Source organism: Penicillium pulvis (genome assembly GCF_028828015.1).
Source record: "Penicillium pulvis strain IBT 33274 chromosome Unknown contig_1_segment0_segment0, whole genome shotgun sequence".
In the NCBI taxonomy this organism is placed as follows: domain Eukaryota; kingdom Fungi; phylum Ascomycota; class Eurotiomycetes; order Eurotiales; family Aspergillaceae; genus Penicillium; species Penicillium pulvis.
Window position 1 is genome coordinate 2,137,428 of NW_026643074.1, and position 26,451 is coordinate 2,163,878.

General features: G+C 43.2%; 12 protein-coding genes across 12 annotated transcripts; 7 read left to right on the forward strand and 5 right to left on the reverse strand.

Moving 5' to 3' along the window:
- Positions 1 to 5,532: 5,532 nt before the first annotated feature.
- Positions 5,533 to 8,857, reverse strand: N7503_003744 (alanine--tRNA ligase). Its single transcript, XM_057063291.1, has 6 exons — positions 8,676 to 8,857; positions 8,457 to 8,602; positions 8,358 to 8,384; positions 8,266 to 8,301; positions 5,802 to 8,210; positions 5,533 to 5,736 (listed from the first exon to the last, which is right to left on the reverse strand). The coding sequence occupies exons 1-6, from the start codon at positions 8,758 to 8,760 to the stop codon at positions 5,563 to 5,565; spliced, it is 2,877 nt and encodes a 958-aa protein (XP_056924206.1). The 5' UTR covers positions 8,761 to 8,857; the 3' UTR covers positions 5,533 to 5,562.
- Positions 8,858 to 8,859: 2 nt separating this feature from the next.
- On the forward strand, positions 8,860 to 9,755 carry N7503_003745 (uncharacterized protein). Its single transcript, XM_057063292.1, has 2 exons — positions 8,860 to 9,132; positions 9,248 to 9,755. Exons 1-2 carry the CDS (start codon positions 9,030 to 9,032, stop codon positions 9,649 to 9,651), a joined length of 507 nt encoding a protein of 168 aa, XP_056924207.1. The 5' UTR covers positions 8,860 to 9,029; the 3' UTR covers positions 9,652 to 9,755.
- A 117-nt stretch (positions 9,756 to 9,872) lies between these two features.
- cyp3 (putative peptidyl-prolyl cis-trans isomerase) lies at positions 9,873 to 10,554 on the reverse strand (the record flags this gene model as incomplete). Its single annotated transcript, XM_057063293.1, has 4 exons — positions 9,873 to 10,064; positions 10,113 to 10,250; positions 10,298 to 10,443; positions 10,491 to 10,554. 4 exons carry the CDS (start codon positions 10,552 to 10,554, stop codon positions 9,873 to 9,875), a joined length of 540 nt encoding a protein of 179 aa, XP_056924208.1.
- Positions 10,555 to 11,229: 675 nt separating this feature from the next.
- Positions 11,230 to 12,590, forward strand: N7503_003747 (uncharacterized protein; the record flags this gene model as incomplete). The annotated part of the gene is made up of 2 exons (XM_057063294.1): positions 11,230 to 11,369; positions 11,459 to 12,590. 2 exons carry the CDS (start codon positions 11,230 to 11,232, stop codon positions 12,588 to 12,590), a joined length of 1,272 nt encoding a protein of 423 aa, XP_056924209.1.
- Positions 12,591 to 13,474: 884 nt separating this feature from the next.
- On the reverse strand, positions 13,475 to 14,902 carry N7503_003748 (DUF3844 domain-containing protein; the record flags this gene model as incomplete). The annotated part of the gene is made up of 4 exons (XM_057063295.1): positions 13,475 to 14,071; positions 14,137 to 14,280; positions 14,373 to 14,527; positions 14,590 to 14,902. 4 exons carry the CDS (start codon positions 14,900 to 14,902, stop codon positions 13,475 to 13,477), a joined length of 1,209 nt encoding a protein of 402 aa, XP_056924210.1.
- A 274-nt stretch (positions 14,903 to 15,176) lies between these two features.
- Positions 15,177 to 16,520, forward strand: N7503_003749 (uncharacterized protein; the record flags this gene model as incomplete). Its single annotated transcript, XM_057063296.1, has 4 exons — positions 15,177 to 15,301; positions 15,362 to 15,675; positions 15,722 to 15,857; positions 15,911 to 16,520. 4 exons carry the CDS (start codon positions 15,177 to 15,179, stop codon positions 16,518 to 16,520), a joined length of 1,185 nt encoding a protein of 394 aa, XP_056924211.1.
- Positions 16,521 to 17,020: 500 nt separating this feature from the next.
- On the forward strand, positions 17,021 to 17,856 carry N7503_003750 (DsbA family protein; the record flags this gene model as incomplete). Its single annotated transcript, XM_057063297.1, has 5 exons — positions 17,021 to 17,099; positions 17,158 to 17,177; positions 17,230 to 17,628; positions 17,678 to 17,725; positions 17,779 to 17,856. 5 exons carry the CDS (start codon positions 17,021 to 17,023, stop codon positions 17,854 to 17,856), a joined length of 624 nt encoding a protein of 207 aa, XP_056924212.1.
- A 276-nt stretch (positions 17,857 to 18,132) lies between these two features.
- On the reverse strand, positions 18,133 to 18,642 carry N7503_003751 (cyclin-dependent protein kinase regulatory subunit CKS1; the record flags this gene model as incomplete). Its single annotated transcript, XM_057063298.1, has 4 exons — positions 18,133 to 18,169; positions 18,223 to 18,281; positions 18,339 to 18,483; positions 18,539 to 18,642. 4 exons carry the CDS (start codon positions 18,640 to 18,642, stop codon positions 18,133 to 18,135), a joined length of 345 nt encoding a protein of 114 aa, XP_056924213.1.
- A 671-nt stretch (positions 18,643 to 19,313) lies between these two features.
- On the forward strand, positions 19,314 to 21,290 carry N7503_003752 (bromodomain-containing protein; the record flags this gene model as incomplete). Its single annotated transcript, XM_057063299.1, has 6 exons — positions 19,314 to 19,394; positions 19,581 to 19,768; positions 19,825 to 20,086; positions 20,152 to 20,662; positions 20,735 to 20,797; positions 20,890 to 21,290. The coding sequence occupies 6 exons, from the start codon at positions 19,314 to 19,316 to the stop codon at positions 21,288 to 21,290; spliced, it is 1,506 nt and encodes a 501-aa protein (XP_056924214.1).
- A 414-nt stretch (positions 21,291 to 21,704) lies between these two features.
- hscA (putative Hsp70 chaperone (HscA)) lies at positions 21,705 to 23,837 on the forward strand (the record flags this gene model as incomplete). The annotated part of the gene is made up of 6 exons (XM_057063300.1): positions 21,705 to 21,750; positions 21,807 to 21,857; positions 21,919 to 22,045; positions 22,104 to 22,269; positions 22,325 to 23,032; positions 23,088 to 23,837. The coding sequence occupies 6 exons, from the start codon at positions 21,705 to 21,707 to the stop codon at positions 23,835 to 23,837; spliced, it is 1,848 nt and encodes a 615-aa protein (XP_056924215.1).
- A 382-nt stretch (positions 23,838 to 24,219) lies between these two features.
- On the forward strand, positions 24,220 to 25,050 carry N7503_003754 (ribosome-recycling factor; the record flags this gene model as incomplete). The annotated part of the gene is made up of 2 exons (XM_057063301.1): positions 24,220 to 24,645; positions 24,703 to 25,050. The coding sequence occupies 2 exons, from the start codon at positions 24,220 to 24,222 to the stop codon at positions 25,048 to 25,050; spliced, it is 774 nt and encodes a 257-aa protein (XP_056924216.1).
- A 159-nt stretch (positions 25,051 to 25,209) lies between these two features.
- N7503_003755 (uncharacterized protein) lies at positions 25,210 to 26,355 on the reverse strand (the record flags this gene model as incomplete). Its single annotated transcript, XM_057063302.1, has 2 exons — positions 25,210 to 26,129; positions 26,238 to 26,355. 2 exons carry the CDS (start codon positions 26,353 to 26,355, stop codon positions 25,210 to 25,212), a joined length of 1,038 nt encoding a protein of 345 aa, XP_056924217.1.
- Positions 26,356 to 26,451: the final 96 nt, after the last annotated feature.

Genomic DNA, 26,451 nt, shown 5'->3' on the forward strand with positions numbered 1-26,451 from the left:
ATTACTTTATATAGGATTCTAGATAAATTCTATATTATTTATTTAAATAATATTCTTATATTCTCTAGAATAAGAAGTAAGTATATAAATTATATTAAATAAGTACTATAGCGCTTATAAAAAGCTTAGCTATATATTAAGCTATTAAAGTATATATTCTATTAATTTAAGATTAAATTCCTTAGATATATTATTTTAAGAGAGAGTATTACTATAGATTAAGAAAGGATTAAATCTATTATTTCTTAGCTAATATCTAAGAGTTTTAGAGATATTTAAGTCTTTATTAGATTTTATAACTTTTATTATAGATTTATATATAACTTCTCTTAAATTATATAATCTCTTACTTCTCTTTTAAAAGAAAGTAAAAATAGAAAGAAGTCTAGTTTATATTCCTTATTAGAATATAAGAAGAAAGCCTTTTAAAAGCTAATTAACGCTTTTAAATTAGCTCTACTTCTAGTTTACTTTAACCCTAAATTATCTATTAGACTAGAAACTAATATCTTTAAATAGGAAATAATAGATATTCTATCCTAATTAGATAAAAAAGAAGTTTTTTATTTTATAGTATTCTAGTCTTAAAAATTTATTAATTTAGAAGTAAATTATAATATATCTAATTAAGAGCTATATATTATAGTATATTCCTTTAAAATATAGCGCTATTATCTAGAAGAAAGTAAATATATAATTAAAGTATTCTTAGATTATACTAATTTATAAGCTTTTATAAAATAATAAAAAATTAATAATTAATAAGTAAAGTAATATATAATCTTACTATCTTTTAACTTTATTATAAAATACTAATCTAGTAAAATTAATCTAATAGATACTCTATTAAGACTATTTAGAAAATCTAAGAATACTTAGGATCTTAGTCTTTTAATCTTACTTTAATATTAAATTACTTCTAATTTAATATTAAATTAAAAAATAAGAGCTCTATCTATTATATATAATTTAGATCTAATTAAATAAAAAGTTAAAGTATAAGAGATATCTTCTTATATATAGAAAGATCTAGCTAGAAATTATTAATCTTATATTAATATAAATATAATTAAAAGTAATAACTTATCTAATATATAAAATATATTATTAAAAGATAATCTAATAATAGAAATCTACTAAGTTTAATCTAAAGATCTCCTAATTTTATATTATATATTAATAATTAAAAATACCTAAGAAAATAGACTAAATAAAGATATAAATAAATACTAAGTAATATTATAATTAGCTAAATAGAAATTAGGTTTTTCTATTATTAGATAAGCTAAATAGAAATTAGATTATTCTATTATAAGATAATTAAAGTAGAAGTTAGGTTTTTCTATTACTAAGTAGAAATTAGATTATTCTACTATTAAATAAAAATTAAATAAGAGTAAAGTAAGCTAAAAGTAAGCTTAAAAAGCTACTAAATTAAGTTCTATTACTAAATTATTAAAATAAATAGTAAAATATTAGATTATAAGTCTTATTAATATAAGAAGTTATAACTCTTATTTAAAATAAAAGAATAATAAAGAAATAAATAAGACTTAGTCTCTTAGTTCTAATAGACTAGTATTATTTAAAAAGTATTATTATATTTCTCTAATAATAAAATTAAGATAAATCCTATTAGAATTATACTATAATAATCCTTTAACTAGCTATTTTAGGAAGTATAAAATAAATAAGCTATTAAAAATAAACTTCTATTAAGAGTAAATTAACTAAGAAATAAAAGATTATATTAAAGAATATACTATATATTAAGATATTACTTTACTAAGATATTATTTATATAATAAACTAAACTTACTTCTAATTCTATTTTAATCTTAGTCTAAATTAATTATAGATTTTATTACTAGCTTACTCTAAATCTTCTTTAAAGAATTAATTATTAACTCTATTTTAGTTATAGTTAATTACTATATAAAAATAGCCCTATTCTTTACTATTTCTATAATAATTAATTTAAATAAACTAATAGAGTTATTCTATAATAAAGTAGAACTAAAATATAGAGCTCTAGATAGAATTATATCTAATTATAGATTAGTTTTTATAAGTAATTTCTAGTCTAGCTTATATTATCTTTTATATATAAAGTAATATCTCTTTATAGTATTCTATCCCTAAATTAATAGATAAACTAAGAGAATAAACTAAGTTCTAGAATATTATTTATATTACTTTATTAATACTAAGTAAACTAACTAGCTAACTCTACTTTAAAATATAGAATTTATTTATAATAGCACTATTAATTCTATAATAAAAGTCTTATCTTTTATTATTTTAATAGAATATTAATCTAGCTTTTATATATATATTAAGATTAGCGCTAAAGAAAGAGAGGTCCTAGAAGTTAAAGCTAGAATAATAAAAATAAGAATAATATAAAAAAAGCTTAAAAAATAGTAGTAAATCACTATTAAATCGCACTAGAAATAATATAATAAGAAGTATATAGATATTATCTTTAAAAAAAGAGATCTTATTTCTCTCTTAATAAGAAATCTATAACTAAAGATTCTAGTAAAAAAGCTTACCCCTAAATTTATTAATTTATTTAAAATACTAGATTAAATTAGCTAGTAAGTCTATTAAATTACTCTATTTATAAAATATTATAAAATCTATAATATCTTCTATATATTACTACTTAAATTATAAATAAATTAAAAGTAAGAATAAAATAAAACTATACTATTCTTATCTCTAGAAGATAAGAATAATTAAGAAGTAGAAGAAATTAAAGAAAAAAAGAAGATTAATAAAAAAAATTACTTTTTATTAAAATAAAAAGATTAGCCCTTAAAATATAATTAATAAGTAATAAAAGAAAATATTAATATACTAGCCCTAATTAATAAATTTAAAAAATTAAGAAAATATATTTAATTCTTATTTCTACTTTAAATTAATCTTATTTTTATCTTATTTTTATCTTATTTTATACTTAAATTATAATTAGCTTTAATAGGAAAGTCTCTTTAATCTTTATTACTTATAATTCTATAGGATTATTTTTTTTATAATTATTAATAGCGTTAACTTTATCTATACCCTAAATAATATAAATAGCCTATTTAATCTCTTTTAAGAGTATATACTTTATTATTAGTTAGTAAATATATCTTTTATTACTTTTTTAAAGTTATAGTAAATACTTATATTAAAGACCTATTATATTATAGTCTACTCTAGCTAGATAATATAAAGTAGTATTCTATCTATATTAAATAAGATATTTCTAATAATTTACTTTAGTAATCTAAAAGTAAGAGATTAATAAATTAATATTAAAATAATAGTAAATTAATATATACTAGAATTACTATCTTTTTCGCTATTAAATTATATATAATATAATATATTATTAGAAAAGCTTCTAAGCTCTATTTTAGGTTATAAACTACTTACTTTAATCTAGAATAAAATTTATCTTCTATTTAGTCCTCTTTTAGTAGATTCTTAGCTCCTAAAGGCTCTTAGAATTTTATAGCCTATTTAATAATAAGATTAAAATTAGCTATATTCTCTACTATTCTAATATTAACTTACTTATATATCTTTTTAGTAGGAGTATAATAGTTATATAATATAATAGTTATATCTTAATATAAATAAGATATTAAGATTAATATATTTAGATTAGTAAAAGCTTTAATCCTAGCTATAATATCTATTATAGACTTAATTAAAGTCTAAGTAAGTAATTAATTATAAAAGTATTATATATACTATAATTATATTACTATAGTTACTTTAGTATACTAAATTATAGGAACTATAATATAGATATAATATAGAAGTAAAATAGTATCTAAGAGTAAATTAAAATTTTAAAGTTACTATATACTATATTAAATAAAAAAATATATATTATATATAACTAGAATTTCTTTAATATATATTCCCTAAACTTCTATTAGCTTCTTATACTATTCTTTATCTAGAATTAAGGTTAATTCTATAGAAAGAGAGAGAATAGTTATTATAAAAGAAAAGATAAATATCTATTTTTCTAAGATAGAAATTATAGGATACTTTAGATATCCTAAAATAGTACTAAATTACTTCTAATTTAGTATCTAGATTAAGAGTAAGCTCTAGACTTATCTAGAGCTAGTCTATAATAAAGAGATATTTAAAGTAAGATTATTATAAACTATTTATCTAGCTCTTACTTAGCTCTTACTTTCTCTATATTAAGGAAGAAGAAGAATCTCTCTCTTTTAATTCTTCTCTTTCTTAAGAATTAGTTTTAAAACTAATATAATCTATATTATCTTAGACCTTAAATCTATACTATATTAGTACTATTTTATATTCCTCTTAGATTCCTTTTACTATCTTCTTACTTAGCCCTTTTATTTCTTATAATTCTATAGACTAGATTTCTACTCTCTTATTATCTAAGACTATTTCTAGTCTATTATTTACTAATATAATATATACTTCTAATTAATATAAGATAGTTAGTTATATATAATATCCTATTCTAATAATAGGATAGGATCCTATTCTAATAGAAGAATAGGAATCCTATCGCCCTAATAGGAAGGACTAGAATATATAAGGATAGTTATTACTATATATATATTTAATTCTTCGCGTTTAATTATATATTATTACTTAGAACCTATAGTTCTAGCTTTATACTTATTTTATACTTAAGATAACTACCCTACTAGGAGAGGTATACTTAGTCTCTTATTACTTAATATAGATCCTAAGTATAGCTTAACTAGGCGCTACTATCTAGTACTACCTAATAAGAGTCTATTCTATAGATCTAAGCCTATATAAGGCCTAATAGTAATAGTATGATTATAACTAAGACTTAAGGATAAGCACTAATATATATATATAACTACTATAAGCGATACTTACTATAACTAGTTAGCACTATATAATAATAGGCTAGATAGTAATAAATTATAATCTTATCTCTTCTAGGTCTTCTAGATCTTCTCTAGATCATAAGCTCCTTATAGTAGTGAATACTTAGGAAACCATAGTTAGTTAGTGACTATTAGTAATAGTTATACTTAGTAATAGTTATACTTATAAAAACTACTACTATATATATTAATACCGCTATAGTATATATTAATACCGCTATAGTATACTATATTTGTTTAGGCTATTATTTGATATTTCTAAAGCATATATTTACATAGAGAATATACTCCCATACTAATTATCCTAACCATATATACTTATCTAAGAAAGAATTAAAGGTAGAATAGATAACGTAGCATCTAGGTAAAAGTTTTAATACCTGGGAAAATTTGCCTTTGGAAATCTCAGCACCCTAAAAACGTTTTTATATATCTACATCGAGGTTTTGAGAATGTATATAAATTTTAGTACCATATATAGTAGTTCCTCGTTCACAAAAAAAAAGAAATTCATGTAAAACAACATTTCTTTTGGTCGATTCATTTGGATTTTCTAAAGTCCCTAGCAGAAAGAAAACAGACATAGATTGCAGATATAGATGGTCAATCTTATCGTTGAAGTCACCCGAAGAATCACAAACAAACCAAATTAGAGCTTGAATTTACTCAGGTAGTCCGAAGCTAGTGAAACAGCCTCGTCCACCTTGTCTGTGTTGACACCATTGCCAATAGAAGTCGATCCTTTCCCTCCAGCCTTGCCGCCCACAGCACTAGAGACGACAGCAGCCCAGTCGTTTGCACTGGCACCCTGGTCGCCGAGTTCCTATATTGAATAATGTTAAACTCGAACCAATATTACCATCCTCAACCAAAGCAGTGGTTACATACCTTGGACACATAGCAGCCGTGCGCAACTCGGGTTTGTTCGGAGTCCACGGCAAGAACATACACGTTCTTACCTTGCATTTTCGATTTGACATGGTTGATAGATTCACTGACTGCCTTGGCGCTTGCTGGCGTCGGAAGTTTGACAACAAGACATGACGAGTTCTCATTTTCCGGCAATTTGAAATATGTGGTGATTGCCTCCACAGCCTTTTTAATCTCTAGCTTTTGCTGGGCCTTCTGGCCATCAAGGACCTGCTTGTTGATGGCAGTAAACCGTTCCCGGAGTTTCGCCTTCTGCACTGCAGAGATTACAAGCTGGTTGAGTTCCACCTGCACCTGCTTGGCGTCTCGCTCCTTCTCAGGTCCCAGAGGCAGCGAGTCCAATCGGTCAAGACGCTTCTCAAATTCTTGGGCAAGCCGTTGAACCTCGTGAGCATCTTCACCAGTGACGGCAATGATACGGCGAATTCCCTTGGCAATGCCACTCTCCTCCAGTATAACCAAGTCTTTGATGTCACCGGTCTTCTGGACATGTGTGCCACCGCAAAACTCAATACTGACCTCGTGCCAGCGGGGATCCTGAACATTCCGCAAGATCTCTTCCAGCTCAACACCCACAGAGACGACACGAACCGGATCGGGGTATGTCTCTCCAAAAACTGCCCTGACACCGGAGATCTGCTGCGCCGTCGCCAGAGAGACCTCCTGGGAGTACACAGCACAGTTCTGGCGAATATATTCGGTAGCCTTGGCTTCGATCTTCTCCAAGTCGGTGTCCGAGATGGCTGCCTTGTGAGAGAAATCAAACCGAAGCTTCTCGGCTGCCACAAGAGATCCTCTTTGCTCGACTCCATCCCCCAAAATTTCCCGAAGAGCAAAGTTCAGGATGTGAGTACCGGTATGGTTGTTCCGGATGGGCCAACGACGAAGCTCGTCATATTCACAAATCACAGTATCCCCCACGGAAAGGGCTCCGTACTTCATGAAACCCGTGTGAAGAACGTATCCGGCGTACACCTGAACATCACCGACTTCGAGCTCGGCCTGTCCATCAATGACAATCTTGCCAGTGTCACTTTCCTGACCACCCTGTTCGGCATAGAAGTTGGTGCAGTCAAGAATGACTCCAAGCTGTTCTCCATCGGGGGCAGACTTGGTGCTGTCATAGAAGGTCTTACCGTGATAGATCGCTTTAATGTGGGCAGTGATATTACCTCGTCCAAACTTGGCAGAGTCATCCGTTTTCTGAACATCCACCATCTTCTCCAGCTTCCCCAGATCATGAACATCGAGTTTGACGGCATCTGCAGCAGTCTTTTTCTGACCCTTGCTAGCTTCCTTTGCCTTCAGGCGTGCTTCCTCAAATTCCACGTCGTCAATGCGCAGCCCACGTTCCTCGGCCATGATCTGAGTGAGGTCGACAGGGAAGCCAAAGGTATCATACAGTCTCCATACATCGGCACCGTGGAGCTTATCAGAACCTTTCACCTTAGCTTGCTGGGCGTATTGCTCAAATTGGCGTTCGCCCCTATCCAGCGTTTTGGCAAAGGATAGCTCTTCCTCGTCAAGAATTTCCATCACGTCCTGTTGCTTTCTCTTGAGCTCCGGGAACAGCTCGCCAAGTTGGGCCACCACTGTTGGGACCAACTTGGAGAAAAAGTTTCCAATATCCACTTGGAAGTATTTGCGAGCAAATCGAGCTCCTCTGCGCAACACTCGACGAATGACGTAGCCACGACCCTCATTGTTGGGAATAGCACCATCCGAAATTGCAAACATCAAGGTCCGCACATGGTCCGCCACTACACGATAGGCAGTATCGATACCGTCGGTATCTTCAGCTCCAAACAGTCCACGGTATTCCCTAGCCCCGGTAATATCTTGAATGGCTTGGAAGATGGGGGTGAAGACGTCGGTGTCATAGTTCGAGGACTTATCTTGAAGAATGGACACGAGTCGCTCGAAGCCCATTCCTGTATCGACATGTTTGTTGGGCAGGGAGTGTAGAGACCGATCTGCTTCTCGGTTATATTGGATGAACACATTGTTCCAGATTTCCAGCACGTTTGGATCGTCCTGGTTGACCAGATCAGCAGCATTACGACCGCCAATTCGATCGTAGTGCACCTCACTGCATGGACCACACGGGCCCTGGTCACCCATTTCCCAGAAATTATCCTTCATGTTGCCGGGAATAATGTGAGATTCTGGAACACCGACTGATTTCCAGAGTTCCTTTGCCTCAAGGTCTGGTTCCAGGCCACCTGCTTCACTTCCTTCAAAATAAGTGACGTAGAGACGGTCAGGATCCAGGCCATAGACCTTCGTCAAGAGGGTCCACGAATACGAGATGGCTTCTTTCTTGAAGTAGTCGCCGAAACTCCAGTTACCAAGCATCTCAAAGAAGGTCTGGTTCCGATATATAAGTATTGTCCCTGAAAAAAGACATGGAAGAGGTACTCACATGGTGATAACTGTCCTTGCCCACATCATCGAGATCCTACGTAGAGACCATTAGCAACCGTGAGGAGCTTCTGGGAGTTCCAGAGGACTTACATTGTGTTTTCCACCAGCGCGCAAGCACTATCAAACAGAGCGATAGACCAATGATTAGTAGAGAGATCTTTGCTGGTCCTGAAAGACAAATTTCAATACCTTTTGCGAATTCACGGCGCGGCGCAGTTTGGCAAAGTCTGATTGAGGGTCCACGGTGCCCAGGAAGATCGACTTGAACTGGTTCATTCCAGCATTGGTGAAGAGCAAGGTCGGATCGGACAATGGAACGACAGAAGAGGAGGGCACTGTAATTGCGAGCCATAGTGGCGGGGGGTCAGTTTGGAGGGGCAAAAAAATAAAAATCGCGGGGTCTCCTACCAAAAGTGTGGCCATTCTCCTTGAAAAAGTCGAAAAAGGTCTCTCGAACACGCTGAGCCGACCAAGTCGAAGTATCGGACGCCATCCTGACAATGGGGGGAGACAAGAGTGGGCGAATGCGAACAAAGCGAGGAGGGGAGAAAGGTGGAATCCGAAAGAGATGAGTCAAAGCCACTTCCCCCTCTGAATTCCAGGAACCCGCATTTAACGAATGGGACTATAGCCCCTCCCCTCTCACTCGCTTCGAATTCTCTGGATCTTTGGAATATCAACCGAGAAACTACAGAGAAACAAATAGAAGCATCTGATCCCGGGGGTTCCGCAGTGGGATCCGGTGCAAGACAGGGGGTGTGGATGGCACGGAGTGAAGAGAAGTCCCAAGGCAAAAAGCGTCCCGCCGATGGTGATCCAGATGGCGCGCAACCACTAACCAAGAGATTCGGCTTTCTTCAGATCGGTAGGGTTTTTATCTTTTCTGCTTCGCTTCTGCTCTTTCTCTCCCTTTTTTGATTGTCCGACCTCCGAGAAGTAGGAGAGAAAGGAGTTGAATCAGCTAACCCATTCTTTGGCAGATCATGACGCCTGTGCTCGGACCAAATATGACACGCCTTCCCATGAGTCGGCCATGCACTTAGATGACACCGAACATACCACCTATATCTACGACTTGGATCATGAATTAGCGGAACCAGATCCACCCGATACTCTGGTGCTTCTCCCTCTGGCGGCCAGAATGATCTCATTGCCCAAGTCGGTGCTGTCATCCAACCCAGCGCAAGGCAAAGAGTTAGTTCTCTACACCGAACCGTCTTCTCTGACGGTTCCCAAGGAGCAAGATAGTGTGCGCAAAGCAATCATTGAATCGAGAGCGCGAGCTCGTGCCTGCCAGTCCTCATCTGCCAGCCACTCAGACGTGAATAATAACATTTTGCAACCCGATCATGATGATCCAATGGATATGGATTTGGATCCATAAGGCGCTCATTTCCAACTTTATTGGTGATGTTCTAGCAGATGCCAATTGTTACGTTTGGATGTTTGGATGAAAGAGTGTTCATCTTAGCCCATTCCGAACCATGACCGTGTATATCTAGTGTAGTCGATTCAGCGAGAAATGCAGATTGCTTTTGGTTCCTTTCCTTTCTTGCCTTTTTCTTCCTTGAGGTAACTTCGTTGCATTATCAAACTATCTGGTATCTACATTTCTCCACATTGCACAATTGTCACGTCTTGATTTGGTTTGTCCCTTGTAGTTCGAGTATTCTCGATCATACGAATCACGTCTAATCCATCAACGACTTGGCCAAACACGACATGTTTGTTGTTTAAGAAAGGCGTTGCGGTTGTGGTGACAAAGAATTGGCAACCATTGGTATTGGGTCCCGAATTCTAACCTCTTAGCCAAAAGGATCCTCAAGAGGTGATGGGAAGACTTACAGCCATACTCAAAAGACCTGGACGGTCATGGGTCAATGCGAAGTTTTCGTCCGCAAACTTGGGCGTTCCATAGATGGTACACGATCCGGTGCCGTCTCCATTGATGAAGTCTCCACCTTGAATCATGAAATCTTTGATCTACTGTTGTCAGCACCCCGAACTGAATTGCAATGTAGGGTACCTACCACGCGGTGAAATTTGCTCCCCTTGTAGCCCTGAGGCTGTCCTTTGGAGTTCTTGCTCTCCCCCGTGCAGAATTGTCGGAAATTCTCAGCAGTCCGTGGGGTCACATGGGCGAAAAGCTCCATTTTCACTCGGCCCAGAGGCTGACCTATGGGAATTAGTTTGCAAGTCGCGGGTGAGAGCATGGATACATACCTGCAAGGGCGATATCGAAGAACACCACCGGGTTCGAGGGGTCGGTCGCTACGGATTCAGCCATGATGATCTGGTGTACTATGTGGGAGGGTTGCAATTAAGATACAGATTCGGAAGGGAGACTAAGGTATACTTTGGTATTTTATTGTAAGATGCTCAAGTGGCTGGTGAAATATGTTTTGTTCTTTCGGGTAAACGAATGATACTCTCTTTATATACATATATGTGTCAATAAGAATCTTCCTTTTTTTTTTTTTTTTTATGAATCTCGACCATTCTAATATAAAAGGTACGTGTACAAAGTTGTGGTTCTTGTACGGTATGTATTGAAATTTTAGTTCCCGTGACTCCAGCCTCAAGTCTCGATCTCCTTCCCCCTCTCTACAGCTCCTTGGCTCGGGGTAATCCACTTGAACCCCCATACTATCGTTTTTTACAGGGACATGAGACCCTTGCCTAGGTACAGAGAAACACGACCCTAACGTGGTCGATTATCCACTGTACCCGCCCTTGTCGTGGTCACTGGCTATATGACTTCCACTCCACTCTCCTGAGCGGCAGCTCATCGTTTTCTGTCCTCGCGGTGAGGCCATCCTGAACCTCGGGATCCAGGGACGCTGGGTTGAAAATTCAAAGACCCTTATAAGTGATTTACGTTCTCCATTTCCATTTGACTACCAATTCCCTCGGGCACGTCTGTATAAGAAAGAAAGAAAGAAAAACCAATAAAAAAGGAAAAATGAATGCAACTACGACCTCCGCTGCCAGTCCTGCAGCGACTACTACGGCTAACAGTGAAAGTGGCTCTGGTTCTGCGACCAGCTCCCCTCTTCTCTTCTTCGTGGCCCTTGGGTTTGGCGTTGTTTTCACCAATCTATGGTATGTTTCTTTTCACGGGTTCCTTCTGAACCACCCTAGTTCCAACTCGATTTCTTGGTGAGAGAACTGAAGTTTTGACGGTAACTTAGGATTATTGTCGGGGTCAAGTATTGTTTCCGGTACAACCAACGGAATCGGCAGCTGCGCAGCGAAGAGACTGGGGAACCCATTGACCTGGTGGCCATGCCTCGGCCCCATCGGAGACGACGAGAAAAGAGACTGATGACGATGGACGAAGTTAATGCGAGATTTCCCTTGATGAAATACAAAGTCTGGAGGTCGTCGCGCGCCAACCAAGGTCTTCCAACAGAAGGAGGCATCACCGCTCCTAATAGCCGGCCGCAGAGCCTGATGCATGAGGAGGGGGCTGTATCTGCACCAGATGGTGCAGAAATGACTGCACTTACCCCCGCTGAGATAGAGCATGGGAGTGGTATTCTAAATCCACAGGAGTCCTCCCATTCGCAACCCGGATCAAACATGCAGTCTAGGGAGAAGGTTACTCATTCCGCAACCATTTCCCAGGGCGAAATGGGTGCAGACATGACGGAGGAGAAGTGGCAGCACAACCTGGTCAATGAAAATATTGACCTAGAAGAAGACGAAGAAGGCGATCATATTCGTAAAGCTGTCCCGCCGGAGCTACTTCCCAACCCGGGGGATTCCTGTGCGATCTGTTTGGACATAATTGAGGATGATGATGATATCCGTGGGCTGACCTGCGGACATGCTTTCCATGCCTCGTGTGTCGATCCTTGGTTGACTAGTCGGAGAGCTTGTTGTCCCCTTTGCAAAGCCGATTATTATGTCCCCAAGCCTCGTGCACACGCAACTGAAGGAACATTATCAGGGGATCGGCAAGGGCGTCGCACGGTATCAAGTCGTAACGATATCCTGCCGAGACCTCGTGCAACTCACCCCAGGAGCAATCAGACCCCTCTATCTCGATTGCAGATGGCCCTTCCTGGACGTATGTTCCACAACTCACACTCAGAACTCCACTTGGAGTCTTCACAACCTGAAGGCCGCTCGAGGCGCACGCCCCGAGACCCTGAAATTCAAGAAAGTCTACCACGCCAGTCTTATTGGTCACGGCTTTTTCCGATGCGTCCGCGTGGGCATTCTTCCAATACTTCCTCGACACCCTCTCCTGGGGCCTTGACTGACCAAACGTCAGTTGAACAGTCCCGCACACCTGGTCAACTTGAAGCCGGGCTTTAAATTTCGCACCACCGTTTCTACTTACGATTCCTTGATTCCCCAAAATACCTGCATGCTGCATCAACATCTGGAATGTTTGTTCAGCACAGCCATTTCATTGTCGAATATTTGATTTTGTGTAATTTATTGATTCACTGGGGTCCTGCGGGCGTACGCGGGCTATCAGCCACTCTGGGCCATTTATGAGTTAACGATCTTCTCTTCTTTCTTTTGGTCTTCCCTGTCAAGTCACTTCTCGTGGAGGAGTGGGGTATTCAGGGGTAAATCGGGGACTTGGCCCTGATCTGTAAAGATGAAGACTTACGATCTCGACCAATTACGAGTCACTTTTTGGATGTATCTTTCAATTCTAATTTTCTCAATACCTCCAATGGTTACTTTGAATGGTCCACCATTGGCAAAACTGCTTGCGATCCATCCCTCTCGTATATCTTATCTCATCTGGGTCTATGGTACTCAGACATCGAGCGAACTTGAAGTACGTCACGATGGATTCTTAGCACCAAGGATACATATATATTAATTTGGCTAGGTGACCACGGGAAAACGGGTACAATGCCTACGGGTATCGAAATGTCATCATTTTAAGTTGTGATATAAAGCAATCAGTCTCAAAATTTCGACGGCCAAGCGAGATCATGGAGCATAGATCGAAATAGCATCAGCTCGTTATGCAGCCCCATCTCCAGGGCTCACTTAGGACCGGTGGGTAGCTATACACACATGACAAGAATCTAGATATGCCGGGAAAGAGCCCAGCCCCAAAGTAAATAAGTGTAACAAGACCCCCTGGGCCAAATATACACGAAAAAGCCGGTAGCCCTGCAGAGGAACAAAAAAAGAACCCGAAAGTTAAAGAGAGACAAAGGCCAGAAAACTTAATTTCATGTCTGCGCTTTCGACCCGCCTACTCCAGCCCCAATCACGCTAGGCAGCTCTTGCTGACCCATGCTGAACAACATTCCAACCGCGCTACTGATCATGATGACAGCAAAGACGCTAACTCCGGCAATCAGGAAGAATGGTGAGCTGATATCCTTTTTCTGGCACGCTGGCCCACCCCACTGGACCTTCTGGGTAGTGCCATCCTTTTTCCGCACCACGGTCTGTTGGCAGCGGCATGCATAACAGTTGCCGGTGGTAGCTTCGCCACCAGATGTAAATTTCAGGTAGCAGTACCCATGTCCAGAGCAGTTGTTAGTTGACTCTGCACAAGATGAGTTGGAAGTATGGCAGACAGGGGCGAGGTTCGAGTGCAGAGACAGGTCTCGAAGGTCATTCTGTGCCTCGGACGCAGATGAGAATGTTTCCGCCCAATTCTCGTCACGCTGGGAAATATTCCTACGGGCTTCCGAATCGTGCTCCGAGCCGGTAAGGATCACAGCTGTAACATCCCACTTGTCGGCGGAAGATAACTTGGCCAAATACTGGAAAATCGACTCCAAAGGTTTGATATGGCGAATTTTATCATCGGATGCGGCCTGTTGACAATAAAAAAGATACAAAATTAGCATTAGTCTCTCCAAGTCGAGGAAAAGATAATTACCTTGAACGATAACCGGGTAGCGGTTGTCTTTTGATCCTTGCTCACCCATGTCTCTAACGAATCGATAAGATCCAAAAGATCATGATCGAACAAGTTCTGACCGAGAGAAAGAACTGGGTTCTTGAAAAGACAGTCTTTGGCGGTCTAATTCATGCTGTTAGCGCAATGAACATCTCCTTTGTTTGGATGACCTTTTCTTCCGTCCAACAGCGCTAGAATAGGGCGGAAATTCGTACCCAAGTAGACTTCGTTTTGCCATCGCCCTTGTGGTACGTGCAGTGGCTCCCTTTATTGTCGCCTTCCACAAGCGATGTGAACGGCTCGTTGATCAAGTCGTAAGAGGCACTAGGAACGAAAAGATTGGGTAATTGCTTCTTGCGCATGCTCATGTCTAGTGGAAGAAGTAAAGGATTAGCTTTGACATCACCCATCCTAGCAGCGTGCTCTTCATACCGGTTTCCCCATCATATCCTTCTAAAATAACCAAACTCTTGCCAGGTATTTCGTAATTGCTACCGAAAAGAGGCAATTGGGTATCGGCAAATTGGTCCAGGCGATCCGCTTCAGTCTCCATGCCTCGAAGAACCGATGCTAGAGAAGATTCCACGCGTATCTTCAAAGCGAGCTGCGCGAAATCTTCAGAAACTGTCACAGATCCTGAGTCCAAGGGAAGGTCCGAGGGGAACTTGAAGATCGAGGCCTCCATCGCATTCGTCCCCAAAGCACCTGTCGCCGCGAGGGCAAGGAGCTTGGAGACCCAGTACATCTTGTAGGTTCTCTTTGGAAATAGCCTTGGGGGGAGCTGGTGGGAATTAGTATTGTCGTAGCAGGCCTTCGTGTGATAAGAATGTGTGGATTTCTCGTTCAGGGGAGAATCAAAGCTTCCCGGAGTCAAGCTACAAGAACCCTTAATACGTTCCCGAATACGTGGAGGTCTCCCGGCTGCGATAAGATATCACGTGGTCACCCGCCACAAGAGCCGCGCCTCAAATCTCTCTCTATCATCATCTTTTTCGAGCATACTCATTTGGATTGTCTCAATGCTCCGGCTCAGGCACATATTCCGAAGCCAAGCCCGCCTCTTTCGCTTCCATTCTGGCCCTCGTGAATTCATCCATACAACCCCGACTGTCCGGCATGTGAGGTTCAGACGGCCTTGGCTGAGGTGAGTTGCTCTGACCCCGTCTACATTGATGTGGAGACCATGCTTATCAAGTTGTATTAGATCATTCTTCTCCAAGTGTCTTCTTTATGGTGCCGCATATCAGTTATGGAGTTCATTCGTTCTAGTCCGCTTTGACGATGATACCCGCGAGATTGATGCGTCGCCCGAGTCAACTCCGGAAGCAACTGGTTTGCGCCGGAGTCCCTACAGGGGTGAAGAGTTGCTGGAAGATGAGGAGGAAATTGGGGCGCCCTTGTTTGTCCCGCTGACTTGGTCCTGGTTGGAAGAAGGCGAGCTCTATACTGCTTCGGATCCAGAATGGCAAGAATTTGTGCAAATATCCAAAGATCGGGAGAAACTCAAGAAATTGAGAGGTAGGTGACCACCCATCTGGTGTCTTTATTTGGCTGATCGTTTCAGATGAACTTGCCGCTATTGTTCGAGACAGTGCCTCGGGCCAGTTGTCCCAGATACTCGGGAGTCCCCTCTCCCTGACTGGCTTTTGGCTTGTACATCAATTTCCGCATCGCGCTCCTCCGGAATATCTACGATCTGGGTATGTATACTGGGAAATCGACTAATCCGGAGGTACTAACATGTTTGACTTAGTATCGAAGTTACAGATGATGGTGTGGCTTGGGTTACGAGACCCATCGATCCCGAAATCGGCGATAAGGTACAGACCTTCATGAAACCCATTCATGTGGCACTTGCTATCAAAGATGCCTATCTAGTATTGTTGAGAAGACAACTAGCTCGCTTCAGGGGCGATACACCTCATGCTCTGGAGAGCTTTAGTGAACGGCGTATTCTTTCAAATAACGAAAACCTCAGTCATGAACAGCCCAGTCTTCAGCCCGCCGTGCCTGAAGAGACCTCAGGGAATCTTCCTCCAAATGAAGACGTTGAGCTTCATCCTTCTTCCATCATATCGTCGTTACAACGACTCCCTTTGCCTGATTTAGGTCCTGGGTCAGATCTACACCTGGCATCTCTTGCCTTTCGGTTGCGACTAAATGAATACCAGGCCAAGACCCCACGAACACCTATTCGGGGAACATTCTTCATTTCTGGCCCTGTCGGTCTTAAGGGGCCCAATGGATTCTGCAGATTCGAGGTGCGCGGTGAATACGACCCTTCTAAGTCTGGATGGCGCACGGTTGAGATGTCATTGCGGGATGTAAACTTAAGGAAGCAAAGACCGCTTGGGGGCCGCTGACTTTTGATTGAATACAGACCCCCCTGTTTATGATGTCCCTTGTCTAGGTCAAGCATACTAGAGAAAAGCACCAGGCCTCTTCGCCTAGTGACAACAGGCCGTGTGTTATTGGCAATTGATATTGCAGAGAACGTAGCTATGAAACGAGAACTGGTGAATAGACCACGCCTGTTCCGATACGTTTGCCTAGTTCGCCGATAAACCCTCTAGATTCTGATGTCTCAATTCAACTCGAATTATATATAAGACGAATGCCCATGGTGATAAAAGATGCGGCATCGCTTGAATTTTAGCAAACTCGGGCAAACAGATTGTGGTATATGAATCTCATATTCAGTTTCAATGTGGATCAGAAGAAAAATCAGCCCAGCATCAAAAGGCTCTGTGATGTAATAATGAATCCTAAGTAATGCCGAGGCGGGGTAACGTCAGCACCCCTCCTTACTATAAGAAAAGTCCATAAACGCCTTTCTCCCTCAAATACAAAATTCCCCCAAACCATGTCGGTCCCTCCTAAATTTGCAGGGCTTAAGCTTTCAGCTAGTGCTCCCCAGGAGAGCCAGCATACGCTGGAATTGTGTATGTCTAGATTGGTATAGCTAAAAGTGAACAAGAATGAGAAGCTGACGATCTCCAGATCTTGACTATGTTTGCCCAGTGAGTTAGTTTCACAGGAGGGAATTATGCATCAAACTAAAAATTCTTTCAGTTCTCTGCCAAGATGTTCAATACTTTTTATGCGATGAGTCCCCAAATTGCGCTGCAGTATGGTCCCCGGCTCCAGGTCTTATTTCGGCAGCATATCCAGCCATGGCACCCCTCGTCCACACTCACTCACGAAGCTGGAGTAGCGGTTCTTCGTCTGGCCCCTGAGAAGTTCTGGGATTTTAGCGCCGCATTGTTCAAGCACCAGACCGAATTTTTCGATGTGAGTGTGGTGAACGAAACCCGCAATACCACATACGGACGGCTGGCCAATATTGCCGGATCTGTTGGCGTGGACGAGAGAAAATTCTTGGATTTGTTGAGGATCCCTGAAGTACCCGACGAAGATGGACACATGAACGTCGGGAACCAGATCACCAATGATCTCAAATGGATCATCAAAGTAAGTAACAGATGCCCCTAATTCTGAGACTTCGCCTAATGCTAGCTAGACGGATAGAGTGATTGGGGTTCATGTCTCTCCCACCGTCTTTTTCAATGTAAGAGAGCCTCGACTGTAGCGATTCTCATAAGGTATTAACATGCAGCCCAGGGAGTAGAGGAGCGAAGCATCAGCAGCAGCTTCACGGCGGCTCAATGGGCCGAATGGTTGGCTCAGAATGTGGTTTAACAAGAGGAAAAAAAGGGGACTTATCTATGACAGGGTAGGTTCACTTTTGCGCGTAGATCAAGCACCTTTACCGAGTCCATGAGCAATGGTAACATTTTGAATCATATCTCATTCCAGAACTTCCATAGAGAAAGATGTTGTGGATCCTAGTGAACATACTGGTCGGATGCATGTCCATGTAATAAAACAAAGAAAAGAAAAGAGATTCATCACATTTGTGTCTCAGAAAGGGAAGAGAGGGGAAACCTCCGCTGCGCAACCGAAATCATCAGGAGTCTATTGTGCCATTGGCGGCTGGTAATTCAGAGGCCGTCTGGAAGAGGTCAGTAGAGAACAACGGAGGGAGGAAACCCGGGGAATACGGACTTGAATAAGAGAATATGAGGCTCCGGCTCATGCACCTCATAGTGTTCCCATCCCAAACTCTGCCAAGTCCTGCATTAGCAAGATTATCACCAGACTGAATGTTGGACTGACTGTACCTGTGTTATTCCCAATGCTCGCCATTCCTCCTCCCACAACAGTTTCAGAGTGCCTTTCGAGCTGTCAAAGTAGTCTGAGGGGATCTTCTTAAGCATGTTCTTGGGAAGCTGCACATGACGGTATTCGAATTTGTCGTCCGAATATCTACTTCTACATTAGTTGCCTGCCGGGTATGAAGTGGAGGGTGAGGGGGTCGTGCCTTGCCGAGTAGTGGATGGAGTCGATGAATTCATCTAGACGATCGCGCTCCGACTCTAACAAGAGCCGGGGCTTCTTATTTCTTCTGACCGGATCGATATCCATTGGAGAGGGATGATGTCTTAAAAGGAAAGGGGATTGGAGAAATTGTCGAATCTCTGCTTCTATGGCACGTAGGTTAATATGTGAAGTTCGGAGCACGGCATTGAATATTTTTTTTTTGGGAGGGAAGCTTGACTCGCTTTCACTCACTCTCTTTTCAAAAGAAATTCCCAGAACCAAAGGGTATGAACTCACCAAAGATTCCAACAGGGAAAGTGGAGGCGTGAGTGTTTTGGAGACACGAACCAGTTTGTTTTTGCGGGACGCGGAAGAGAGAGAGCAAGAGCAGAAGATGGAGGGGAAGGTTGAGGCCTGAGGTGTCGACACTTGTGTCTTGTTCTTGACATTCTATATGTATTCTATGGAGTGCGTGAGATTGTACTTGGACATCAAGATTCGGACTCTATTTCAATTGAATATATCCTTCTGATCATCTCCAAGAATACAAGAGAATGAGAGGTTACAATCACATTGTCACTGTATTCCCATTCCCGCCAATACGCTGACGCGCCGAATACCACTTACCTAAGACGGCGGGTCCACTCGGACGATCGCAGCGCGTCTGCACACGTCGAGGTATGGGTTTCTGGGGCATCCTTTGAGTCCTTTGCTTTCCCATTTGTGCTACATTTTATTTGTTGGGTTCTCTCTGAACTATCTCCACTACTCCCGAGATGAGCACAAAACGGCGTGTGGCCGCGGCAGTAGCTTCCCCCGAACTGAAGCTGCGCAGTCAAAAGCGTCGCAAACTGTCTGTAAGTCGCCTTGATGTACTTCTTCCACAAACAAGATGGATCTGCAGCATGGCGCTCGTGATAGCCACCGTGCTTCGATCGCGTAGACTATCTTCCTCTTAACCTATGCGGGCGACGCGACTCAAGTTGCGATCAGCTACGCCTCGTGTCGCAATGAGGGGACTAACCCTCGTGGATATGCAATAGGACGATGATCTTGTGGACCCCGACGAGTCAAACCGTGCATCCTCCGAGCCAGTAGATGATGCCGAAGCAGACTTCAGCTCCGGATCACAAAATGACGAGGATGAGCCCGAGGTGGACTTCGAGGGCGATAGCCTTCAAGCCGCGCAAGACAAGATCCTATCGGAGCTATTCCGACTAAAAGACTCAGAGTGAGATTCTGTGACCCACGCTATGCAATTGAAGTGACACTTATCATGCTCTATAGTGGCGAGGAGGTAGCTTACCCGTTCATCGGTAAACCAGACCGCAACCTGTATCGGGACTATTATGAAGTCATCCACCATCCAGTCTCGTTGCGCAGCATTCAAAAAAAGGTCCGTGGTACCGATGGAAGGAAGAAAGGTACTAAGATGACTGCGTTTCCGACGTGGCTGTCTTTCGAAGAGGAGGTCAGTTATCTGTGGCGAAATGCTCGAGAGTATAACGAGGATGGCAGCGAAATTTCTGTTCTTGCGGGTGTGCTTGAGGTAAGCCTTTTTTCTACACCATGGCTCCTTTTTTCTTCGACCAAAATGGGCTGACATGCTATCAGGATTATTTCCTACACCGAGTGGCAGAGGCCAAGAAGCTTGTTCCGGATCCCATTCAGGTAGATGGTCACCCCGAATTACCTCGCATCAAGTTGAAAATGGCCTCGAACAATCCGGAGCTGGGGGCGCAAAAGTTAACATTGAAGATGGCTCGACAGACCTCCGAACCCCCAAGGGACGATGAAACGCCATCCGGGGTCACTGTCGATAGCGATTCTCTCAAACGACAACAAGAGCTAGTCCGCACTGGGTCCACCAGCCAAGAGGTTGATACACATCATATGTCACCTCGAACTAGATCTCTTCGCAGAAATATCGAAAGCCCGAAGTCTAGTGCGGCCACCACCCCGTCAGCTTCGGAGCCACCGCACGGTCTGGCCAATGGCCGCGACACAACTGGGGTCGTAAAAGACGAAACGCCAGTAGCATCCTTCCAACGGGCCGAGATGCGCTCGTCCGCTGGCCTACATGGGGTCCCCTTAGACTCCCCAAGTGGACTTCCCCATCAGGATGGTAAGGCGAGGCTGCACGATAACTGAAACTTGGGGTTTGGCTTAGATGCTAACATTTGATCGTTACTCACAGCATTGATGCATCCCTCTCTTGAGCTATCCCCTATGGATTCTCTTAGGCGACGACCAGGTCAAGGTAGGACTAATTCTCTTTTACCTCTGAAACTGCTTCATGGTTTCAGTGGAGCTAGGGATATATAAGACCTATTTCGCTAACCAACAACCCAGATGCCAACTCAGCACTCATCCGCAATGTTCAAATCCTCACGCACCCCTCGCTATCTCTGAAAGAAGACTTTCGCTTGGACATTCCTCCGTCATCCACATTGTCTCAACAAACAATCACTATCCCTTTATCCCCTTCACATCACTTGTTGACCGTCAGACCCACATTAACGGCTAGTACAGCGCAACGGCAGGTCAAAGTCGTTGCCATGATGGGCACTCAACGCCTTCATGCGACTGGAGATGCATCTACGCTGGCGTACGATATCCAACTCCAACCAGGTACTACAAAGGTTGACTTGGAGGCCATAGCCGGACCGGCTAGGGGAGCTCCTAAATCCGGCCCCCCAGGCTCCGAGGTGGATTATGAGCGGGTCACCATATTTTTTAACCTATTGCGATAAATAGGGGAAGAGGTGTTATAGTGGCAATGGGATCTGCTTGTTTATGTACCTTGTTATTAGCATTTCCCCCAATTATTTTGGAATGTCTTCTCTATGGGAGTTACTTTGAGCAGTCTTGTAATAAATGAAACCAAGTAAAAGTATCATTGACTATGACGACCTTCAATAGGGCGCAGTCTTACGTCTATCTAACTAAGCTAGTTGGTGTGTCTAGTTAACTTTAATTCTTTCATTATGTAAACACATGATCAGTCATCATTCGGCTCTTCCCACACCACGTGATACACCGCCACCACAAAGTTTTCTGCCCTGCCCATAGTGTGGGCATTGCTTTTATAAAAAAAAATTTCGACCCGTCCAAACCCCTCTTTCCCACCTTTTTCCATTCCTCCAATTCTACCACTCAATTTCACAATGGCGGACCTTCCGGTGTACGACGGAGCGATCGGTATCGATCTTGGTATGATAATTGCAATAATCCCACAAATCTCAAATCTCTCTGACTGAACTGTGCAGGCACCACCTACTCTTGCGTTGCCAACTACGAGGGCACCAATGTCGAGATCAGTGCGTTCTTCCTTCCGATATTCCTAAGTGATGATTGTGCATACTGACTGGGGATGATCAGTTGCCAACGATCAGGGTAGCTACACCACCCCCTCTTTCGTCTCCTTCACCGACAAGGAGCGTCTGATTGGTGAGGCCGCCAAGAACCAGGCTGCTATGAACCCTACCAACACCGTTTTCGACATCAAGTGAGTCCCGAGTGTTGAGTTTTTCTTTTTCTGGTTGTATCTGACTGGTAGTGCGAAGGCGTCTGATTGGTCGTCGTTTCGATGACCCCATTGTCAAGAAGGATGTCGAGTCTTGGCCCTTCAAGGTCGTTGACCAGGGTGTCAGCCCTGCCGTCGAGGTTGAGTACCTCGGTGAGACCAAGACCTTCACCCCTCAGGAGATCTCCTCTATGGTCCTCATGAAGGTACGTGCTTGTAGGCTAAAATTGAATCGATCGTCTTACTAACAATTGAGAACAGATGAAGGAGGTTGCCGAGACCAAGCTCGGCAAGAAGGTTGAGAAGGCCGTTATCACCGTGCCCGCTTACTTCAACGACAACCAGCGTCAGGCTACCAAGGATGCCGGTGCCATCGCCGGTCTGAATGTCCTCCGTATCATCAACGAGCCTACTGCCGCTGCTATCGCCTACGGTCTGGGTTCCGGCAAGTCTGACAAGGAGCGCAACGTCCTGATCTACGATCTGGGTGGTGGTACTTTCGATGTCTCCCTTCTGAACATCCAGGGTGGTGTCTTCACTGTCAAGGCCACCGCTGGTGACACTCACCTTGGTGGTCAGGATTTCGACACCAACCTGCTCGACTTCTTCAAGAAGGAGTTCCAGCGTAAGACCGGCAAGGACCTCTCCGGTGATGCCCGTGCCCTCCGTCGCCTGCGTACTGCTTGCGAGCGTGCTAAGCGTACTCTGTCCAACGCTACCCAGACTACTGTTGAGATCGACTCTCTGTTCGATGGTGAGGACTTCAACTCCTCTATCACTCGTGCCCGTTTCGAGGACTTGAACGCCAAGGCCTTCTCTGGCACTCTGGACCCTGTCCAGCAGGTCCTTAAGGACTCTGGTATGGAGAAGAAGAAGGTCGACGAGATCGTCCTTGTCGGTGGTTCCACCCGTATTCCCCGCATCCAGAAGCTCCTGAGCGACTTCTTCGATGGCAAGCAGCTTGAGAAGGTAAATTTTCTATTCTTTCTTATATCATAACAGAAACTGACCAATTCCGTTCTAGAGCATCAACCCCGATGAGGCCGTTGCCTACGGTGCTGCCGTCCAGGCCGGTATCCTCTCCGGAAAGGCCACCTCCGCCGAGACCCAGGACCTCCTCCTCCTTGACGTTGTTCCCCTGTCTCTTGGTGTTGCCATGGAGGGTAACATCTTCGCCCCTGTCGTCAACCGTGGCCAGACTGTCCCCACCATCAAGAAGCGCACCTTCACCACTGTCGTTGACAACCAGAGCACCGTCCAGTTCCCTGTCTACCAGGGTGAGCGTACCAACTGCGCTGACAACACCTCCCTCGGCGAGTTCACTCTTGCTCCTCTCCCTCCTATGCGTGCCGGTGAGGCCGCTCTTGAGTGTGTGTTCGAGGTTGATGTCAACGGTATCCTGAAGGTCACCGCCACTGAGAAGACCTCCGGCCGCTCTGCTAACATCACCATCTCCAACGCTGTCGGCAAGCTGTCCAGCAACGAGATCGACCAGATGGTTGAGGATGCTGCCAAGTTCAAGTCCAGCGATGAGGCTTTCACCAAGAAGTTCGAGTCCCGCCAGCAGCTTGAGTCTTACATCTCCCGTGTTGAGGAGATCGTCTCCGACCCCGGCATGTCCATGAAGCTGAAGCGTGGCAACAAGGAGAAGATCGAGTCTGCTCTTAGCGACGCCATGGCCCAGCTTGAGATTGAGGACTCCACCCCCGAGGACCTTAAGAAGAAGGAGCTGGCCCTCAAGCGCCTGATCACCAAGGCCATGGCCACCCGCTAAATTGATCAATGAACATAGGATGGTCAACGTCTGTCTAATTCCCCGCTTTCCTCTGGATAGCGTCTGGAGGACAATCTGCGCCATATAGATCAGATGGGGGCACACATGTTGGTCCATGTTTTGGTGTTTAAAGCCGGGCAACTTTGGGCGCAGTGATTTTTCTTTTATTATTTGTCTTTTTTTTTTCACTTTGAAAAAGTATGCTTTTTATGTAGACGAAGATCGACGTTGCAAATTTAATGTGTGACGAATCAGAATTACATTGTGATTGAGTGTATTGATGGGCCTTTTTAAGTGGGTAGAGTTTGATTTTTTTTTTATCCGTAGAACTAGTAGTCCGGGTATCCTTTGCATCGAGACTCTTCCTTCTACCGCTTCTACAATGTATCGTTTCCTTCGATTGTCTCTCTCCCTCCCCCGGCAACGGATTTATGGAAAGTCCCGGAATCCATGTCCTCCACTACTATCTCCCCTGTTCCTCCAGGGTCGGAGCTTCTCCTGTTCACCCGCATTGTTAAAGAAGAAGGACAAGGCAAAGAAAGCCTCAGCAGACACTGAGCCCAGCCCCGTTGCTGCTGAAGACCCATCAGATTTGACTCAACTTCAGACTGGCATCTCAACCGCTGTTGCTCGTCTAAAAGATGACTTGTCGAAGCTTCGCGCTGGTGGGCGATTCAATACCGCATCGCTCGAAGGGTTGAAAGTCCAGTTGAGCAAAGACAGCCAAGAATCGGTCAAACTGCGGGATTTAGCCCAGGTTGTGCCTAAAGGAGGACGGATGGTGACAATCTTGGTCGCTGAAGAAGAGGTGAGTTGTGCCACACGGTGACCCGCCACTAAACTGGCTAACATGCTTCCCGTGCAGCATATCAAACCGGTGACATCGGCGATTATCTCTTCAAACTTGTCCTTGACGCCGCAACCGGACCCCCATAACGCTCTTCAGCTCAACCTTCCGATCCCTCCACCGACCAAGGAATCCCGGGACCAAAGCGTCCACGCGGCTAAGCAGGCCTTTGAGAAGGCCGCAAGCACGGTCCGAGACTCCAGAGGAGCTATGCACAAACGTCTACAAGATCTGCAAAAGAAGAAATTGGCGCGACCAGATGACGTCCGCAAGGCTCATGACCAGATGGAAAAGGCGACTGATAAAGGCCAGAAAGAAGTCAAGGACCTCTTTGACGCAGCTAAGAAGACATTGGAGCAGGCATGAGAATGCTACTTTTGTAATATAGTCACAAATGTAATTCTAGATACAGGAGCAGGGCAAAAGTGCCACAAAAACCCTTCCCTGGGGGGGGTGGAAAGCAGAAAGTAACAAAAAGCGCCCAGATAATCCAGCCAATATAGTACAGAACAACACTTGCAATTCTCAACGCTTGACACGGCTGGAGGCCAGTAGGGACTCGACCTTAGCCAAAAACTGCGGCCTCTTGCCTGCAGTTTGGTATGTTCCGTTGTTGCGAAGATTCTTCACCACCTCTCCAAGCACCGCAGGTTGGCCCTGAACAACCTCAACCGTCGGGTATTTCCCTAGGGCATACGTTTCAAGCAAGATCTTGGATTCTTCCGTCTTAATGGCATTGAACTCGACAACACGAGGCTCCACGAGATCACCCTTTTGCTGAGACATCTTGTCCGCACGAACCTGAGCCAGTCGCTTAACCTCGTCCATGGCTTCCATCCTTTCCGCCTCACTATGAAACAAGACATTCTGGCCTTTCCAGATCCGTCTACCCAGTTCGTAGGGAGGGACATACCCATTTGGGAAACGGCCACTGAGGTTGGAGAGTTTCTCCAGAACCGCAGCAGATCGAGCGTTTGTGTCAGTGGGAAGAGATGGCCAGGTCTCTTGGAGGGAGGAGAAATCAATCTCCTGAGGTTCGTAGCGAACCGGAGTCGGTCGAGCCTTGATCACTTGTTCTTGCTCAATTTGTTGGATTGCAGCGGCAATAACATCCTCGCCCTCATCGGTTTCCGTCTTTCTTGAAACTCTAGTTCGAGGTTTCCGTTGGTTTTTCTTTGCCGCAGGCTTGGGCTTGCCCTGGGGTTGGTTCCCTCCTCGAGCGGTACGAAGCCGGGGACTGCGAATGATTTTGGGTTGTTCAACACCAGCTCTTGGCGCAGCAAATGCTCTCGCATCCAGAGCTTTCGCAGCCCGGGGTCTGTTTTGCGGCCCGGATCCTGGAGGCTTGATTGAAGGGCGAGGCTTGAGGGAAGGAGTCGCGGTAGACTTCGGAGACTTTGGGATTGATGCGGCAGGCTTTGGATTCGAGGAGGGGTTTCCTGTCTCTTTGAAAGCCAAATTAATTAGAGCCCAAATACTTTAAAATGCCCTTAAGGTGATTCTCTTGGTCTTCAAAGCAACTGCAAGTTTCCCAAGGTTGGTGAAGAACATACGGGGTTTACCGTCACCCTCGACGGCGACGGAGCGAGAAACAGAGAAATGGCGAATAGGAACAGATGCCCCCAGCCGCACTCGGTCGCCTTGGCGAACGATCTGCCGAAGTGGAATCATGGTGCGCGTTGTGGTGAGAAAAGCCAGAAACCGAGAAAAAGCACAACTTTGGGATTCGGGAACTTGGGACTTTCTATGGTCACGTGCGTACACCCC

Excerpts from the sequence above, each read along its gene's own strand:
- N7503_003744 (XM_057063291.1), bottom strand. The coding sequence starts at position 8,760 with ATGGCGTCCGATACTTCGACTTGGTCGGCTCAGCGTGTTCGAGAGACC. Across the intron at positions 8,603-8,675 it reads GGAGAATGGCCACACTTTTG|TGCCCTCCTCTTCTGTCGTT; the intron begins GTAGGAGACCCC and ends TCGCAATTACAG. Across the intron at positions 8,302-8,357 it reads GCGCTGGTGGAAAACACAAT|GATCTCGATGATGTGGGCAA; the intron begins GTAAGTCCTCTG and ends GTCTCTACGTAG.
- N7503_003745 (XM_057063292.1), top strand. The coding sequence starts at position 9,030 with ATGGCACGGAGTGAAGAGAAGTCCCAAGGCAAAAAGCGTCCCGCCGAT. Across the intron at positions 9,133-9,247 it reads ATTCGGCTTTCTTCAGATCG|ATCATGACGCCTGTGCTCGG; the intron begins GTAGGGTTTTTA and ends ATTCTTTGGCAG.